This window comes from Heptranchias perlo, chromosome 8 (genome assembly GCF_035084215.1).
Source record: "Heptranchias perlo isolate sHepPer1 chromosome 8, sHepPer1.hap1, whole genome shotgun sequence".
NCBI lineage: Eukaryota > Metazoa > Chordata > Chondrichthyes > Hexanchiformes > Hexanchidae > Heptranchias > Heptranchias perlo.
Window position 1 is genome coordinate 41,242,377 of NC_090332.1, and position 18,670 is coordinate 41,261,046.

At 46.1% G+C, this 18,670-nt stretch overlaps 1 protein-coding gene across 2 annotated transcripts in view; it reads right to left on the minus strand.

Moving 5' to 3' along the window:
- Positions 1-18,670, minus strand: part of LOC137324572 (clathrin heavy chain linker domain-containing protein 1-like) — an 88,253-nt gene that overhangs the window by 33,305 nt on the left and 36,278 nt on the right. For both annotated transcript variants that reach the window (XM_067989013.1, XM_067989012.1), the window contains exon 9: positions 11,331-11,533. In XM_067989013.1, coding sequence (XP_067845114.1) covers positions 11,331-11,533 — 203 coding nt within the window. The remainder of the gene's footprint in view (positions 1-11,330; positions 11,534-18,670) is intronic.

Here is an 18,670-nt window from a genome sequence, read left to right on the forward strand (position 1 = left end):
TTGGGTTCTTAGGAGGCTGCATAGCGCCTACAAAACTGGTGCTACCCAGCCCAATTTATAGCCCAGAATATTTTGCCACAAGAAGTAGCTTAGGCAGAGATGACTGCAACTTTTAAGGGAAGAGTAGATAAAGTTTTGAAGCAGAGGAAGATACAGGGCTATGGAGAGAGAGCAGGAGGGTGGGATTAGTTTTGGATTGTTCTAGCAACGAATTGGCTCAAACATAATAGAAGGAGGCAATCCAGCCTATGTTGTAAACTTCTATGGTTCTAATAGTATGGCAAGAGGTCACACTGATAATTCTCTACAAACTGAGGCTCAAAATTCCTGGGGTTGGACATGGAGGAAAGCGGGTAGGGAATCTGATTGTACTAGGATTCTGTTCCATTTAGACTGGCTGTTTAAATTCCGGTGGGTGGATGGGTTAATCATAGAATCATAGAATCATAGAAGTTACAACATGGAAACAGGCCCTTCGGCCCAACATGTCCATGTCGCCCAGTTTATACCACTAAGCTAGTCCCAATTGCCTGCACTTGGCCCATATCCCTCTATACCCATCTTACCCATGTAACTGTCCAAATGCTTTTTAAAAGACAAAATTGTACCCGCCTCTACTACTGCCTCTGGCAGCTCGTTCCAGACACTCACCACCCTTTGAGTGAAAAAATTGCCCCTCTGGACCCTTTTGTATCTCTCCCCTCTCACCTTAAATCTATGCCCCCTCGTTATAGACTCCCCTACCTTTGGGAAAAGATTTTGACTATCGACCTTATCTATGCCCCTCATTATTTTATAGACTTCTATAAGATCACCCCTTAACCTCCTACTCTCCAGGGAAAAAAGTCCCAGTCTGTCTAACCTCTCCCTGTAAGTCAAACCATCAAGTCCCGGTAGCATCCTAGTAAATCTTTTCTGCACTCTTTCTAGTTTAATAATATCCTTTCTATAATAGGGTGACCAGAACTGTACACGGTACTCCAAGTGTGGCCTCACCAATGCCCTGTACAACTTCAACAAGACATCCCAACTCCTGCATTCAATGTTCTGACCAATGAAACCAAGCATGCCGAATGCCTTCTTCACCACCCTATCCACCTGTGACTCCACTTTCAAGGAGCTATGAATCTGTACTCCTAGATCTCTTTGTTCTATAACTCTCCCCAACGCCCTACCATTAACGGAGTAGGTCCTGGCCCGATTCGATCTACCAAAATGCATCACCTCACATTTATCTAAATTAAACTCCATCTGCCATTCATCGGCCCACTGGCCCAATTGATCAAGATCCCGTTGCAATCCCAGATAACCTTCTTCACTGTCCACAATGCCACCAATCTTGGAGTCATCTGCAAACTTACTAACCATGCCTCCTAAATTCTCATCCAAATCATTAATATAAATAACAAATAACAGCGGACCCAGCACCCAGCATTGAACCCCATGTCTTCCTGACGTGCTGCCAGTGCTCTGTTAATTCGCTGTATTATTGATCATTAGGAGGCACATTAGGGTGAACTATTCTCCCTCCCTTGGCCATGGGCAGATCTTCCACCCATGTCCTCTATGTGAAGGGGGCATTCTAGGGGAGTTCCTGCACTTCCCTGGGAAATTCCGCTCTTCATACTGATAGTTGGCATGAGTCCTATTGAAGCATGTGAAAAGCCTCCAAACCTCTACCAGGGAAAGGAAATGGAACCCAAAGAGGATCGATTACCTTTCCAATGGTTGTTCTACTGGGAGCAAAAGGTCTGCAGAGAATTTTCTTTAGGGCTTCATCAAGCCTGCTCTTCGTGAATGGAGCAGCATGGTGCCACTCCAACATTCTGGTTGGTGGTATGGTACAGGCACCACTGATGCACCTTTGCAGGCATGATACACCCACCCCAGCTATGCAAATGACATCAACCCTGGAATTTGGGCTGCGGTCTTCAGCTTGGGGCTAAGGTGGGTTGGGGTTACATTCTGCTGGCAAAAATGCAGTGGAGTGGATCCCGAGGAATTTCAGGGCTTTAATTCCAATTTGAGCCAGGTTGTTTGGATAGGGGAGGGGAATGCTCTGTCTCAAGGCTTTTCAGAAACTCTGGGGGGAGACCGAGACTCAGCATATCTGAATCCCAGTCTAATCTGCGGCTCTCCCGTCATACTTGCACCAATGTTACGAAGGAAGTGCAGCAGAAGGGCCACAGATGTTCGGCTCCCTCATTTTCACCAAATATCGAAGGTTAATTTAGAGGTTCATTTTCCTCTGGTTATTAACTTTAACAAAAAGAACGTAAATGTGGGCATAAAGCAGTGTTCTGGTGTTCTATTTTTCTTTAACATTAGCAGAAAAAGGAAAATATACCTCTAAATTAGCATAAATGGGTGCTGCCAGCGATGACCAGCAACATGCTATAGACAGAGCTAAGCGATTCCACAACCAACTGATCAGATCAAAGCTCTGCAGTCCTGCCACATCCAGTCGTGAATGGTGGTAGATAATTAAACAACTAATGGGAGGAGAAGGCTCCGAGAACATCCCCATCCTCAATGATGATAGAGTCCAGCACGTGAGTGCAAAAGACAAGGCTGAAGCGTTTGCAACCATCTTCAGCCAGAGGTACCGAGTGGATGATCAATCTTGGCCTCTGCCCGCTATCCCCACCATTACAGAAGCCAGTCTTCAGCCAATTCGAATCACTCCACGTGATATCGAGAAATGGCTGAGTGCACAGGATACAGCAAAGGCTATGGGCCCCGACAACATCCCGGCTCTAGTGCTGAAGATTTGTGCTCCAGAACTAGCCGCGTCTCTAGCCAAGCTGTTCCAGTACAGCTACAACACTGGCATCTACCCGACAATGTGGAAAATTGCCCAGGTATGTCCTAACCACAAAAAGCAGGACAAATCCAATCCGGCCTATTACCGCCCCATCAGTCTAGTCTCAATCATCAGCAAAGTGATGGAAGGTGTCGTCGACAGTGCTATCAAACGGCACTTACTCACCAATAACCTGCTCATTGATTCTCAGTTTGAGTACCGCCAGGACCACTCGGCTCCAGACCTCATTACAGCCTTGGTCCAAACATGGACAAGAGCTGAATTCTAGAGGTGAGGTGAGAGTGACTGCCCTTGACATCAAGGCAGCATTTGACAGAGTGTGGCACCAAGGAGCCCTAGTAAAATTGAAGTCAATGGGAATCAGGGGGAAAACTCTCCAGTGGCTGGAGTCATACACCTAGCACAAAGGAAGGTGGTAGTGGTTGTTGTAGGCCAATCTTCTCAGCCCCAGGACATTGCTGCAGGAGTTCCTCAGGGCAGTGTCCTAGGCCCAACCATCTTCAGCTGCTTTATCAATGACCCTCCCTCCATCATAAGGTCAGGAATGGGGATGTTCGCTGATGATTGCACAGTGTTCAGTTCCATTCGTAACCCCTCAGATAAAGAAGCAGTCCGTGCCCGCATGCAGCAAGACCTGGACAACATCCAGGCTTAGGCTGATAAGTGGCAAGTAACATTCGCGCCAGACAAGTGCCAGGCAACGACCATCTCCAACAAGAGAGAGTCTAACCACCTCCCCTTGACATTCAACATCATTACCATCGCTAAATCCTCCACTATCAACATCCTGGGGGTGACCACTGACCAGAAACTTAACTGGACCAGTCACATAAATGCTGTAGCGTCAAGAGCAGATCAGCAGCTGGGTAATCTGCAGCGAGTGATTCACCTCCTGACTCCCCAAAGCCTTTCCACCATCTACAGGACACAAGTCAGGAGTGTGATGGAATACTCTCCACTTGCCTGGATGAGTGCAGCTCCAACAACACTCAAGAAGCTCGACACCATCCAAGACAAAGCAGCCTGCTTGATTGGCACCCCTTCCACCGCCGTAAACATTCACTCCCTTCACCACCGGCGCACCGTGGCTGCAGTGTGTACCATCTACTTGATGCACTGCAGCAATCCGCCAAGGCTTCTTCAACAGCACTCCCAAACCCGCGATCTCTACCGTCTAGAAGGACAAGGGCAGCAGGCACTTGAGAACAACACCACCTGCACGTTCCCCTCCAAGTCACACACCATCCTGACTTAGAAATATTTCGCATTTCCTTCATCGTCGCTGGGTCAAAATCCTGGAACTCCCTACCTAACAGCAGTGTGGGAGAACCTTCACCACACGGACTGCAGTAGTTCAAGAAGGCGGTTCAGCACCACCTTTTCAAGGGCAATTAAGGATGGGCAATAAATGCTGGCCTTACCAGCAGCGCCCACATCCCATGAACAAATAAAAAAAAATGACCAGCACTCCAGGGAGTGCTGATTGGGAAATCGCAGCTGGCAGCTTCCGATTTTCTGTCCATTAATTTAAGGCATTAACTTGATGGTTCAACCAACCCTACCCATAAAAGGGAAAGAGACAGATAATTCAATATAGTATCAGCAATTATATCAAGAATAGCAAGATTTGAGCCTGAAGCCCTATTATATTGGCTTGGGTATTTGATCCATAGTGTAAAGCCAAGGAGCAATATTACTGATCCAATGGACCGAAGGGCGAGGATCTAAAAGTTTGTTCCTCGGAAGTGTTGCGGAACCATCTCAAACTTAGAAAGGAAACAAGGTTTTGAATATTGAATGGAGTTGGAAGGTCCCGCGTAAGTAAGGGGTAGCTTAATAAATCTGGGGATAAGTTCTATGTCTTCCATGGATAGACTGGCCTTCTCCATGGAACGTCAATCGCAAGACACTAATCTGTCCCTGCAAGCCTCGATCACGGCCATGTAAACCATGGATGCCAACATTTCTGCCGCTTTAAACAGAATGACAGATAACTTAGAAGGCATCACTGATCTGCTCCAAGCTGCTCCCCCACAGAGAGGTAGGAGTGATGTGCTGCTGGCCCAGGAGCGGGATGATGGCAAAAGGGGACATGGAAGTCGGAACTCCACTCAAAGTGCTCCTGCGTCTCATCCATTATGGCCCCCCCCACCCCAAATCAATACCCGACATACTGCCTCCTCTCCCGATGGCTGGGTCTGCCCCAGCATAGGTGCAGGTGGAGCAGTCTTTAGCAGGGCCTCAGGGCCGCGAGCATCTCAGAAGTCAGAGCAGGGATTAGAACAGCCTGCCACTACCTCTGCTGAAACCACAGGGGTTGCACCACGTAGGAGCGGTAGGGAAAGGAAAAGTTCACATGTGGGTGTTTATGAAAATGTTGTCTTAGTAAGTTTCACTTATTTATCTATTCACATAAAATTTATTAATTTGCACCACTTTCCCGTGTTCACCATTCTTGCCTGCCGAGTGGCAACTCGTTTTTTCAGTTGCTTTGTTATGAATGTGAGGACATGAATTGACTGAGACCAATTGGTGCTTGTGCAGTGGGTGGATGGTTCCTTAAAGAACTGCTTTGTGTAAGGTTGGGTGGGGGGGGGGGGGTGGGCGCGCGGGGAAGAGATGTGATAGTTACTTTGGTTCAGTCTGAGGGACTAACTGAACCTTCGAGCTATTAGGGCATCCCTGGCATCCCGAGCAGCAATGTGAGCTGCTAGTCTGGCGTTGGGTGCTACATCTTCTTCCTCCTCCTCCTCCTCGTCCTCCTCCTCTTCTCCAGGGGAATCCTCATGAGGAAGTGCTGAGCAGCTTGTTCCTCCTCCACCCCAAGTCCTCACTGCTGCGCTATGTTGTGCAGAACTCAGCACACCATGATTATGCTAGAAACCCTCGCTGGCTAGTACTGAAGGGCACCTCCAGACCTGTCCAGGCAGCTGAAGCGCACCTTGAACATGCTGAAGGCTTGCTCGATGATATATTTGGTTGTCATATGGCTGGCGTTGCAGCGCTCTAGGGGTTCATTGGTAGGGTTCCTCAGCAATGACATCAGCCAGGTTCAAAGGAGGTATCCTTTGTCGCCTAGCAGCCACCCCTTAAGAGTGGTGCCAGGTACGAACAGGTCGGGGATGTTGGACTGCCGCTGTATGAAAGCATCATGGCAGCTCCCAGGAAATCTGCCGCAGACCTGCAGGAACCTTTTCTTGTGATTGCACACCATCTGAACATTGATGGAATGAAATCCCTTGCGGATGATGAATGCTCCTGGTTGATATGACGGTGCTCGGATTGCCACGTGTGTGCAGTCGATGGCACCTTGTACCTGTGGGAAGCCAGCCAGAGACACAAACCCAAATGCCCACTCATTCTGGCTACTGTCATTATGGGGAGGTTTACATACCTCCCAGCCCTAGCAAACAATCCATCAGGCAACTGCCATATGCATTTATATGCAGTCGATTGAGAGACCCTCGCTATGTCTCCAGTAGTGCCCTGGAAGGAACACCCTGTGCACCCCGTTAGGTGGGTAATGCCTCCTGCGAACTCGGCCCCTCTATTGCTCCCTTCTGTGTCCACCTTCAGCTCCCTCCAAAGTACGCCCTTGCTGGTGTGGATGCTAATTGGATTTCAGATCAGGAAGACAATCAAAAGCAGCCATGGCTCTACCCATTGTGATTGTCTCTGTGTCAACACCTCCAAACTGTACAACTAAGTCTCTCACAACAAGTAATCTCACCAAATCGTTTCCCAGAGGAAAGTGAGAAAGCAGCTGTGAGCACTGAGCCTTTATTCATATCGGGACTTTTAACTATCTCCATAAAGTGCCACTCAATTTCACTTCCGTTTCACTAGCTAGTTTTCCGAACCCCGGAAAGCTCATGCAGGAGGCTTTAACTTCAAATCACTGTCAAAATCTCCGGAAAGGACCCTTGTTTAAATATTATAATGATGGACCTGCTTCTCCAGAGTGGGTTACTCGGATGCACACAATCCCACAGTTAAACTAGAAGTAGGCGTGTCCGGTTTGGGTTTCACATTTTTTTTAAATGTAACCCTCCCGCCTGTTGTGGGGGAGGTTAAAATTCCCCCCAATGCCTCAGATGAGACAAAAACATAGATTTTCAGATTGGGTGTAAGCTGGCCCAGAAATGGGGTAAGTGCGCGAATTGCACCTGCCCAACACAATGAGCACTGAGCTAGCCTCATTAAAACACTGTTGATAACATTCAGGCTTAGGAAATATCTGTGATTGAGAGCTTGCCCGCTGGTGGTGTTACAAGATATAAATGTCTGGAGGGACTGTCCACAGAGTCCTCAGTTCCCAAACAGGGCCAAAATTGTTCAAAAGCAAGTGAAGCAAAGGTCTCTCTTCAGCACTGAGCATCACGGGCACTGAAGTAAAATAACCCTGGAGAGAAGGTGGCCATCAATGTGAATAGCATTGTGCACCTGAAAGCAGTGCAGAAAAACATTCAATGACCTAACCAGGGTCAGACAAGGTAAGAGAACTCACCTACATTAATGGAGGGTACAATACATACCTTGTACCCTCCATTAATGTAGGGTACAAGGCATGTATTGAACTTACAGTTACCTGCCCCTCTCACTGTCTTAAAATACTTACAAGCATTACCAGGAATGCCTATAATTCAGCAGGGTGCAGTTCCACCACCCCCCTCCCCCAGCCTTCTCCTGGAAGTGTTCCTTCACTCATCCAGTTCACTCACTTGACACCATCCAGAACAAAGCAGCCCGCTTGATTGGCACCCCATCGACCCCCTTAAACATTCACTCCCTTCACCACCGGCGCACTGTGGCTGCAGTGTGTACCATCCACAGGATGCACTGCAGCAACTCGCCAAGGCTTCTTCGACAGCACCTCCTTGGTTAGACCGCACCTGGAGTACTGTGAGCAGTTCTGGGCACCGCACCTTCGGAAGGACATATTGGCCTTGGAGGGAGTGCAGCGTAGGTTTACTAGAATGATACCCGGACTTCAAGGGTTAAGTTACGAGGAAAGATTACACAAATTGGGGTTGTATTCTCTGGAGTTTCGAAGGTTGGGGTGATCTGATCGAAGTTTATAAGATATTAAGGGGAACAGATAGGGTGGATAGAGAGAAACTATTTCCGCTGGTTGGGGATTTTAGGAGTAGGGGGCACAGTCTAAAAATTAGAGACAGACCTTTCAGGAGCGAGATTAGAAAACATTTCTACACACAAAGGGTGGTAGAAGTTTGGAACTCTCTTCCGCAAACGGCAATTGATACTAGCTCAATTGCTAAATTTAAATCTGAGATAGATAGCTTTTTGGCAACCAAAGGTATTAATGGATATGGGCCAAAGGCAGGTATATGGAGTTAGATCACAGATCAGCCATGATCTTATCAAATGGCGGAGCAGACACGAGGGGCTGAATGGCCTACTCCTGTTCCTATGTTCCCAAACCCGTGACCTCTACCACCTAGAAGAACAAGGGCAGCAGGCACATGGGAACAACACCACCTGCACGTTCCCCTCCAAGTCACACACCATCCCGACTTGGAAATATATCGCCGTTCCTTCATAGTCACTGGGTCAAAATCCTGGAACTCCCTACCTAACCGCACTGTGGGAGAACCTTCACCAAATGACTGCAGCGGTTCAAGAAGGCAGCTCACCACCACCTGCTCAAGGGCAATTAGGGATGGGCAATAAATGCTGGCCTTGCCAGCGACGCCCACATCCCATTAATGAATAAATAAAAACTCACAGCCATACACATAATTGTCCAAAAGAACTCTATAATATAATGTAACTGATTGTTGCTGTAGTCATTACAGGGTTAAAATTGGTTAGGGCCCATTTTCGGGTCCATAACCAGTAGTGCACCAACAGCGAGCACTGCAACCGGAAGATCAAAGGACAGACCGGAATTGGTCCTCGGCCTCATTAACATATTTTGAGCGAGCTGCCGGTTCCTGTCACGCCTCCACAGGCACTTGCGCATTTTATTCATATGAATCTTGGGCCCGAAGGTAAGTCCCGGGAGGGTGGGGAGTGAAGTGGCAGCAGCAAGGATTGTGGAGTTGGGGGAGCACTCCTGTTCCTCCTGGCTCCATAGTGACAATTTCTGAAGAATCCCGAGTGGAGTAGGCCTGGCTCCTGCTCCGGTCATCTCTAACCAATTTCAGCAAGGGGGCCTAAAACAGATGTTAGACTTTCATTTACATTCGTAAGGGGCCTAATGTCTGTAGTTACGGTGGCAGAATGGAAGAAACCCCAAGGAAATTCACCCCCTTTGTTGCTTTGTAAGCAAACATGACAGCCAATCTGTGCACAACAAGAAACTGCAATGAGATAAATGACCAGTTAATCTGTTTTTTAGAGGTGTTAGTTAAGGTCTAAATGTTGGCCAGGACACCAGGAAAAATCCTCTGCTCTTCTTTCAATAAGAACTGGGATCAATTATATCACCTGAGAGGTCAGACACGCCCTCGGTTTAACATCTCATCCAAAACATGGCACCACTAAAAATGCAGTACTCCCTCAGTACTGCACTACAATGCCAAACTGGGTTATGCGCTCATGCCCTGAAGTAGGGCTTCAACCCACGGTATTCGAACTTAGAGACAAGAGCGCTACCACTCAACCAAGTTTTACAAATCTTTTCTTAGTCAAATAGGTAGTGGCATTGGGAGAGGGCCACATGGGTACAACCCATAACTCCTGGGCCTCTGGAAAACCTGTCAGTCTATAAAATTGTGAAATCCTCTCACGCTGCTATCAGTTGTCCATGGGGAAGGTGATAAAATGTCTTGCTCAAGCAAAGCAGTCATAATGAGATTCCTATGGGGAAATCCATCGTGGCACTATTGGAGCTGTTTGAAAAAAAGGCAATAGTACAACAATTGCCACATGGGCTCCTGACTGTCTAAATGGCAACAGAAGGAAAAAAGAAAAACAGTTGAGAAATGGCCTCACAATTTGGCAATCTTCCTACCGGGCTCTTTAAACTTATTTCCATATATAACTCAATCCTGGATGTCCAGTTTATATGGGTGGGTAATAGAAACAGCGTTAAATCAGCAGAAACGATAGAAAATAGCATGTACAATATTCCTGATGTTATTCTGGCCTCATTTACATGCATTAACCCAGGGTCGAAAGCCTGGAATTTCCTACCTAACACTATTTTGTTGGCTTCTTTCCTCAGTCCTAAATAGTTGTTCAGTCTTTTCCCTTATTTGGAACAACAAAATCTCTACCAAGGAGTCAATGATCTTGGGAGCTCTGTGCCCTGTTGCAGCACGCTCAAACGTGTTTCTTTTTGGAAGTCCTTGGTTTTATGCTTTAACTTGGTGGCTTGTCTATTTAAGCCCATACAGGGCTGCAACAGTGCGGGATTTGCCACACCTCCAGAGACAAGGAGGTGTGGCAAATCCACACTTTTTCTGGCAACTTTATATGACAGAAGAGGACACAAATAACTTCCCAGAAATGCTAGGGAACCAAGGGACTAGTGAGAAGGAGGAATTAAAGGACAATGAATTGAGGGCACTCAGAAAGCAGCAGTCCTTTATATACAAGACCTTAATGGTACCAGTCCCATTCGCAATCCGCCCACTGCGCAGCTTTCGGACAGCAAATCCGGAAGCCACGTTAAGTGGCACCAACTGAATCACAATTGCGTGGGAAACGGACATTTTTTTATTGGTCGGGTTACCCGCGCGCCCATTCCCCCTCCCGCTGCCATCCCGCCTCCACTCTAATATCGGGGCCTTTGCATGCCTGATCCCTTCCATCCTGATTTTAGGAGGCAGAACTTATGGGGTGATGCCAAATGTCAGTTCCACCTCTTTTGGCCCCCACGCACAGTATGCCTGCATGATGCAAAGCAATAAACTGCCTTTAGGGTAATGGCTGCTGCAAAGTGGATAATATTTTTAAAAATTGAGACCTTTGTCCAAAACGGCCAAGCTGTCCCAGAAAGCAGTAAAGCCTAGGCAGCCACCATAGTAGTAGAAGTGACTCCAACAGTTGCAGGGGCATCTTATGACCCAGCAGAAGCAGGTACACAGCTACCTCCTAATAAGTAGTCCTGGGAACCTGCCCTATTTCTTATAATGACCCTGACCCCACAAAATGGAGGGGGGGGGGTGTGCAGAGTGTAGTCTTACCTGTGGGCAGAAGTTCTGCTCTGATGCAGTTCAGGCAGGTACCCCACCAATTTGAAAAATGCACCCTAAAATATCTGCTCCCAGACTGCCTCCAGACAGCAGTTTTAAAGCACTAAACAAGGGGTGCCTGAGACCAATTAAATGTACAAACATGTTCATTTATAACACTTAGGATTATGAGGTCTTTCAGTAGACAACACTTTCTTTTTAAGCTTAATAACAGAGAGAGGACATTTTGTAATAGTTAACCTCACAACATAGGTTACATTCAAAAGGAAGTTTCCATCTAAACTCTCATTCCAATATTAATTACATTTACCAAAATATAATGAAATCACAGCTTAGATCCTTACCCAAGCTGAACTTTTTGGACTCATGAATATATGCCATTGCGCCAGAAATCTGCCCCCGCCTGCACATGCAGAGAGCAGCCTTCTTGTGTGCACCACACTTAATGTAGACAATCTGAGCCAGGGCCATGCATATGTCCAAGCTCCGAGGCTCAGTATCTCCATAGTCGCAAATCACCTCTCCCAGACCTTCAGAACACGTCAGTCTAGAAAGGACAAAAGAAAAAGTTTTACCAAATAATCAAGAGGGTTTTAAATAAGGGAATAAAAAATACTCACAAGTTGGTGACAGGGATAGGAGGGAGACGACAGTCTGTGATGCGGATTCGCAATCCGCCCACTGCGCAGCTTTCGGACAGCAAATCCGGAAGCCACGTTAAGTGGCACCAACTGAAACGCAATTGCGTGGGAAACGGACATTTTTTTATTGGTCGGGTTACCCGCGCGCCCATTCCCCCTCCCGCTGCCATCCCGCCTCCACTCTAATATCGGGGCCTTTGCATGCCTGATCCCTTCCATCCTGATTTTAGGAGGCAGAACTTATGGGGTGATGCCAAATGTCAGTTCCACCTCTTTTGGCCCCCACGCACAGTATGCCTGCATGATGCAAAGCAATAAACTGCCTTTAGGGTAATGGCTGCTGCAAAGTGGATAATATTTTTAAAAATTGAGACCTTTGTCCAAAACGGCCAAGCTGTCCCAGAAAGCAGTAAAGCCTAGGCAGCCACCATAGTAGTAGAAGTGACTCCAACAGTTGCAGGGGCATCTTATGACCCAGCAGAAGCAGGTACACAGCTACCACCGTCGCAGGAATCACAGTGGGACATCCAGCAGCCAGCTACTCCAAAATTCCTGGACCTCCACCAGGCAGATGCACCATAAATAGCATGGGTACCTGCCTCTTTTCGCAAAAAGGGGCCTTCAGGAATTTCAGGCCTTCTGAGTTAGAGACAGGGAGCACCTGGTCAAACACACGTCACAAGTGTGGAGTACCAAGTGACGGTGAAAGCAGAGGATCAGGAAGGAGTTAGCTGGGAGGAGGGAGGTGGCAGCACAAGCCCATTATTAGCTGCCAAGTCATGGGACTGGTACCATTAAGGTCCTGTATATAAAGGACTGCTGCTTTCTGAGTGCCCTCAATTCATTGTCCTTTGAGAGCTCATGAAGCATCCTGCAAGATGTGACAGCTGGAATGGAGGAGTCAACTATCTGTACCTGCACCATGGTGTTTGGCCACTGCACAGAACTGCATTTCATCATGGAACGTCACAGTAACCTTCAGTGTAGCCCCTTCAATAGAGTCCCTAACCACAGCGGTGGGTTCTCACAGGAATGAAATTACTGATACTATAACAGCTTGTGGTACAACGTCCATGAGTCAGTTTTATATGGATTCACCATGCTGAGGAATCGTTTGGACAATGCCTTGATGTGGATTTCAACAACTTCATTACAACTCTACAGGCTGTCCCCATGCAGATTGCAGGACATGCTGAGGGAGTGGCCAACAACAGGGACATGGCAGGAGTAGGCACAGGTAAGGGATCTGTCTCTTAGATGTACTCTCCATTCATGCTACCCAGCCATCCTATTCAGATGTATGCTGAAGCCAGAAAACAGTCAGGCTCAGACAGCCACCAAAGTGGCAGATGTGGAATCAGCAGTTGCTGGTGCATCTTATGACCCAGCAGGAGGTAGAGCTACCACCATCCCAGGAATCACTCGGGTGTATGCAGCAGCCAGTAATCTCTCTTCCTTCTCCCACTAGGGTGCCACATAGAAGAAGCACTAGAATAGGCAGTAGGATACATTCCATATACAGTAACAATGGAGAAGTAGCAGGGAAAGAGACAATGACAGCATGCCAAACACTGTTATTGCACTAATAAAGCTCTGGAATTGGATTTGGACTCTTCCGAGTTCATTTATACTGGGCCACATTGCCGCTGCAAGAGATAAATGAACGTGCATGTTAGGTGAGTAAGGTAAATAAAAGTACAGGGTCACAATGTAATTTGGGTTTAAGAACATAAGAAATGGGAGCAGGAGTAGGCCTTACAGCCCCTCGAGCCTGCTCTGCCATTCAATAAGATCATGGCTGATCTTTGACCTCAACTCTACTTTCCCGCCCGATGTGACTTTAATCTGCATATAGACTGGCCAAACCAAATTAGCAATAATACTGTGGAGGATGAATTCCTGGAGTGTGTACGAGATGTTTTTTTAGACTAGTACGTTGAGGAGCCAACCAGGGAACAGGCTATCCTAGATTGGCTATTGTGCAATGAGAAGGGGTTAATTAATAATCTTGTTGTGCGGGGTCCTTTAGGGAAGAGTGACCACATGATAGAATTCTTCATTAGGATGGAAAGTGAAGTAGTCCAATCCGAAACTAGGGTCCTAAATCTAAACAAAGGAAACTACGAAGGTATGAAGAGTGAGTTGGCTATGATAGATTGGGAAGCTTCATTAAAAGGCATGACGGTGGATAGGCAATGGCTAACATTTAAAGAACGAATGCATGAATTACAACAATTATGCATTCCTTTCTGGCGCCAAAACACAAAAGGAAAAGCTGCCCAACCATGGCTAACAAAAAAAATTAAGGATAGTATTAGATCCAAAGAGGAGTCATATAAAGTTGCCAGAAAAAGTAGCAAGCCTGAGGATTGGGAGCAGTTTGGAATTTCAGCTAAAAAGGACCAAGAGATTGATTAAGAGGGGAAAAATAGAGTATGAGAATAAACTGGCAAGGAACAGAAAAGTGGACTGTAAAAGCTTCTACAAGTATGTAAAAAGAAAAAGATTAGTGAAGACAAATGTAGGTCCCTTACAGTCAAAAACAGGAGAATTTATAATGGGGAACAGGGAAATGGCAATTAACAAATACTTTGGTTCTGTCTTCACAGAAGAGGACACAAATAACTTCCCAGAAATGCTAGGGAACCAAGGGACTAGTGAGAAGGAGGAATTAAAGGAAATTAGTATTAGTAAAAAAAAGTGCTGAAGAAATTAATGGAACTGAAAGCAGATAAATCCCCAGAGCCTGATAATCTACATCCCAGAGTACAAAAAGAGGTAGCCATGGAAATAGTGGGTGCATCAGTTGTCATCTTCCAAAATTCTATAGATTATGGAACAGTTCCTGCAGATTGGAGGGTGGCAAATGTAACCCCACTATTTAAAAAAGGAGGGAGAGAAAACAGGGAACTACAGACCAGTTAGCCTAACATCAGTAGTAGGGAAAATGCTAGAGTCTATTATAAAGGATGTGATAACAGGACACTTAGAAAATATCAACGGGATTAGACAAAGTCAACATGGATTTATGAACGGGAAATCATGTTTGACAAACCTACTGGAGTTTTTTGAGGATGTAATTGGTAGAATAGATAAGGGAGAACCAGTAGATGTGGTTTATTTGGATTTTCAGAAGGCCTTTGATAAAGTCCCTTATAAGAGGTTAGTGTGCAAAATTAAAGCACATCGGATTGGGGGTAATATACCGGCATGGATTGAAAATTGGTTGACAGACAGGAAACAGAGAGTAGGAATAAATGGGTCTTTTTCAGGGTGGCAGGCAGTGACTTGTGGGGTACTGCAGGGATCAGTGCTTGGGCCCCAGCTATTCACAATATATATCAATGATTTGGAGGAGGGAACCAAATGTGATATTTCCAAGTTTGCTGACGACACAAAACTAGGTGGGATCGTGAGTCATGAGGAGGATGCAAAGAGGCTTCAAGGCGATTTAGACAAGTTGAGTGAGTGGGCAAATACATGGCAGATGCAGTATAATGTGGATAAATGTGAAGTTATCCACTTTGGAAGGAAAAACAGAAAGGCAGAGTACTACTCAAATGGTGATAGATTGGGGAATATTGATGTACAAGGGGACCTGGGTGTCCTTGTACACCAGTCACTGAAAGCAAATATGCAGGTGCAGCAAGCAGTTAGGAAGGCAAATGGTATGTTGGCCTTCATTGCAAGAGGATTTGAGTATAGGAGCAAGGATGTCTTACTGCAGTTATACAGGGCCTTGGTGAGACCACACCTGGATTATTGTGTGCAGTTTTGATCTGCTTACCTGAGAAAGGATATTCTTGCCATGGATGGGGGGGCAGCGAAAGTTCACCAGACTGATTCCTGGGATGGCAGGACTGTGGTATGAGGAGAGATTGGGTCGACTCGGCCTGTATTCATTCGAGTTTAGAAGAATGAGAGGGGATCTCATTGAAACATAAAATTCTGACAGGGATAGACAGACTGGATGCAGGGAGGATGTTTCATCTGGCTGGGGGGTCCAGAACAAGGGGTCAGAGTCTCAGGATATGGGGTAGGACATTTGGACTGAGATGAGGAGAAATTTCTTCACTCAGAGGGTAGTGAACCTGTGGAATTCTCTACCACAGAAGGCTGTGGAGGCCAAGTCACTGAATATATTTAAGGAGCTAGGTAGATTTCTAGACACAAAAGACATTAAGGGGTATGGGGAGAGAGCGGGAATATGGTATTGAGACAGAGGATCAGCCATGATCATATTGAATGGCGGAGCAGGCTTGAAGGGCCTACTCTTGCTCCTATTTTCTATGTTTCTATGTTTCTATCCCCATATCCCTTGATTCCCTTAGAGTCCAAAAATCTATCGATCTCATTCTTGAATATACTTAACGACTGAGTGTCCACAGACCTCTGGGGTAGAGAATTCCAAAGATTCACAAGCCTCTGAGTGAAGAAATTCCTCCTCATCTTAGTCCTAAATGTCCAACCTCTTATCCTGAGACTATGCCCCCATGTTCTCGACTCTCCAGCCAGGGGAAACAGCCTCTTAGCATCTAACCTGTCAAGTCCTCTAATAATTTTATACATTTCAATTATAGAATCATAGAAAGGTTACAGCACGGAAGGAGGCCATTCAGCCCATCAAGTCCGTGCTGGCTCCATGCAAGAGCAATCCAGCTAGTCCCAATCCCCCAACCTGTAGCCCTGCAATTTTTTTCCTTTCAAGTACTTATCCAGTTCCCTTTTGAAAGCCACGATTGACTCTGCCTCCATCACCCCCTCTGGGGTTCCAGATCCTAACCACTTGCTGTGTAAAAAAGTTTTTCCTCATATCACCTTAAATCTATGCCCTCTGGTTCTTGACCCTTCTGCCAATGGGAACAGTTTCTCTCTATCTATTCTGTCTAGATCCTTCATGATTTTAAATACCTCTATCAAATCTCCTCTCTACCTTCTCTGTTCCTAGGAGAACACCACCAGCTTCTCCAGTCTATCCACGCAACTAAAATCCCTCATCCCTGGAATCATTCTAGTAAATCTCTTCTGTACCCTCTCTAAGGCCCTCACATCTTTCCTAAAGTGCGGTGCCCAAAACTAGACACAATACTCCAGTTGTAGCTGAACCAGTGTTTTAAAAATGTTCTTCATGACTTCCTTGCTTTTGTACTCTACGCTTCTATTTATAAAGCCCAGAATCCTGTATGCTTTTTTAACCGCTTTCTCAACCTGCCCTGCCACTTTCAATGATTTGTGCACATATACCCCCAGATCTCTGTTTCTGTACCACTTTTAGAATTGTGCCCTCTAGTTTATATTTCCTCTTCTCGTTCTTCCTACCGAAATGTATTACTTTGCATTTTTCTGCGTTAAATTTCATCTGCCACGTTTCCGCCCATTTCACCAGCCTGTCTATATCCTCTTGAGGTCTATCACTATCCTCCTCACTGTTCACTACACTTCCAACTTTTGTATCATCTACAAATTTGGAAATTGTGCCCTGTACACCCAAGTTTAAGTCATTGATATACATCAAGAAAAGCAGTGGTCCTAGTACAGACTCCTGGGAAGCACCACTGTACACCTCCCTCCAGTCCGAAAAACAACTGTTCACCACTACTCTCTGCTTCCTGTTACTTAGCCAATTTCGTATCCATGCTGTTACTGCCCCCTTTATTCCATGGGCTTCAATCTTGATGACAAGCCTATTATGCGGCTCTTTATCAAGCGCCTTTTGAAAGTCCACATACACCTCATCAAAAACCTCTATCAAGTTAGTTAAAAACGATTTGCCTTTAACAAATCCGAAATGTATTACTTTGCATTTTTCTGCGTTAAATTTCATCTGCCACGTTTCCGCCCATTTCACCAGCCTGTCTATATCCTCTTGAGGTCTATCACTATCCTCCTCACTGTTCACTACACTTCCAACTTTTGTATCATCTACAAATTTGGCTTTCCCTAATGAGATCACCTCTCATTCTTCTAAACTCCAGAGAATATTGGCCCATTCTACTTCATCTCTCTTCATAGGAGAACCCTCTCACCCCAGAAATCAATCTAGTGAACCTCCGTTGCACCACCTCTAAGGCAAGTATATCCTTCCTTGGGTAAGGAGACCAAAACTTTACACAGTACTCCAGGTGTGGTCTCACCAAAGCCCTGTACAATGGCAGCAAGACTTTCTTGCTCTTGTACTCCAACCCGCTTGCAATAAAGGCCAACATGCCATTTGCCTTCCTAATTGCTTGCTGTACCTGCATGTTAACTTTCTATGTTTCGTGTACAAGGACAACCAAATCTCGCTCAACACCAACATTTAATAGTTTCTGACCATTTAAAAAAATATTGTTTTTCTATTCTTCCTTCCAAAGTGAATAACCTCACATTTCCCCACATTTTACTCCATCTGCCACCTTCTTGCCCACTCACTTAACCTGTCTATATCCCTTTACAGACTCTTTGGGCTAGAAATTGGGCTTTGTAGCGCCTGTTGTTTCGGCGCTACGCAGCCTCCCGAAGTTCCAAAATGGCGTCCGGAACGCACGCACATCCTTCTAGTGTTATGTGCTCTGGGCGCCATCTTGGTAATGGGTTTTGCATGCGCACAGGTGATGAACGCCGACAGCATGTAAAGTAGGGAGAACATGCGATACATCAGTGAGCAAAGCTGATTTAAAGTGACAGACACCATTTTGTCATTTAACGCTCTACTCAACACATTATCTTAACTATGAACACCTGAATATATCTTAGAGTGCCTGGAGAACCCCCCCACCAGCGCCATTTAAAAGGATCATGCAGTTTAGTTGCTGGATTATTGCTTCTGGCTGCTGGTAGAATAGGACGTGTTTGTCGAAGCTTTCTATACTTAGAGAGTTGCTCTATATTTGAGAGTGTTTGGTAGGTACTGCCTTACGGTTGGTGTAACTTACAACAGTGTTTGAACAAGATTCCTGGCAACCCTGGGTGGTCTGCCTGGGCTCCCGCTAGGCATAGAACACAACTGGGAGCATGCAGCGAGGCTATGCAGAGCAGGACAAGCTGCGAGGGGAGGGAGAAGG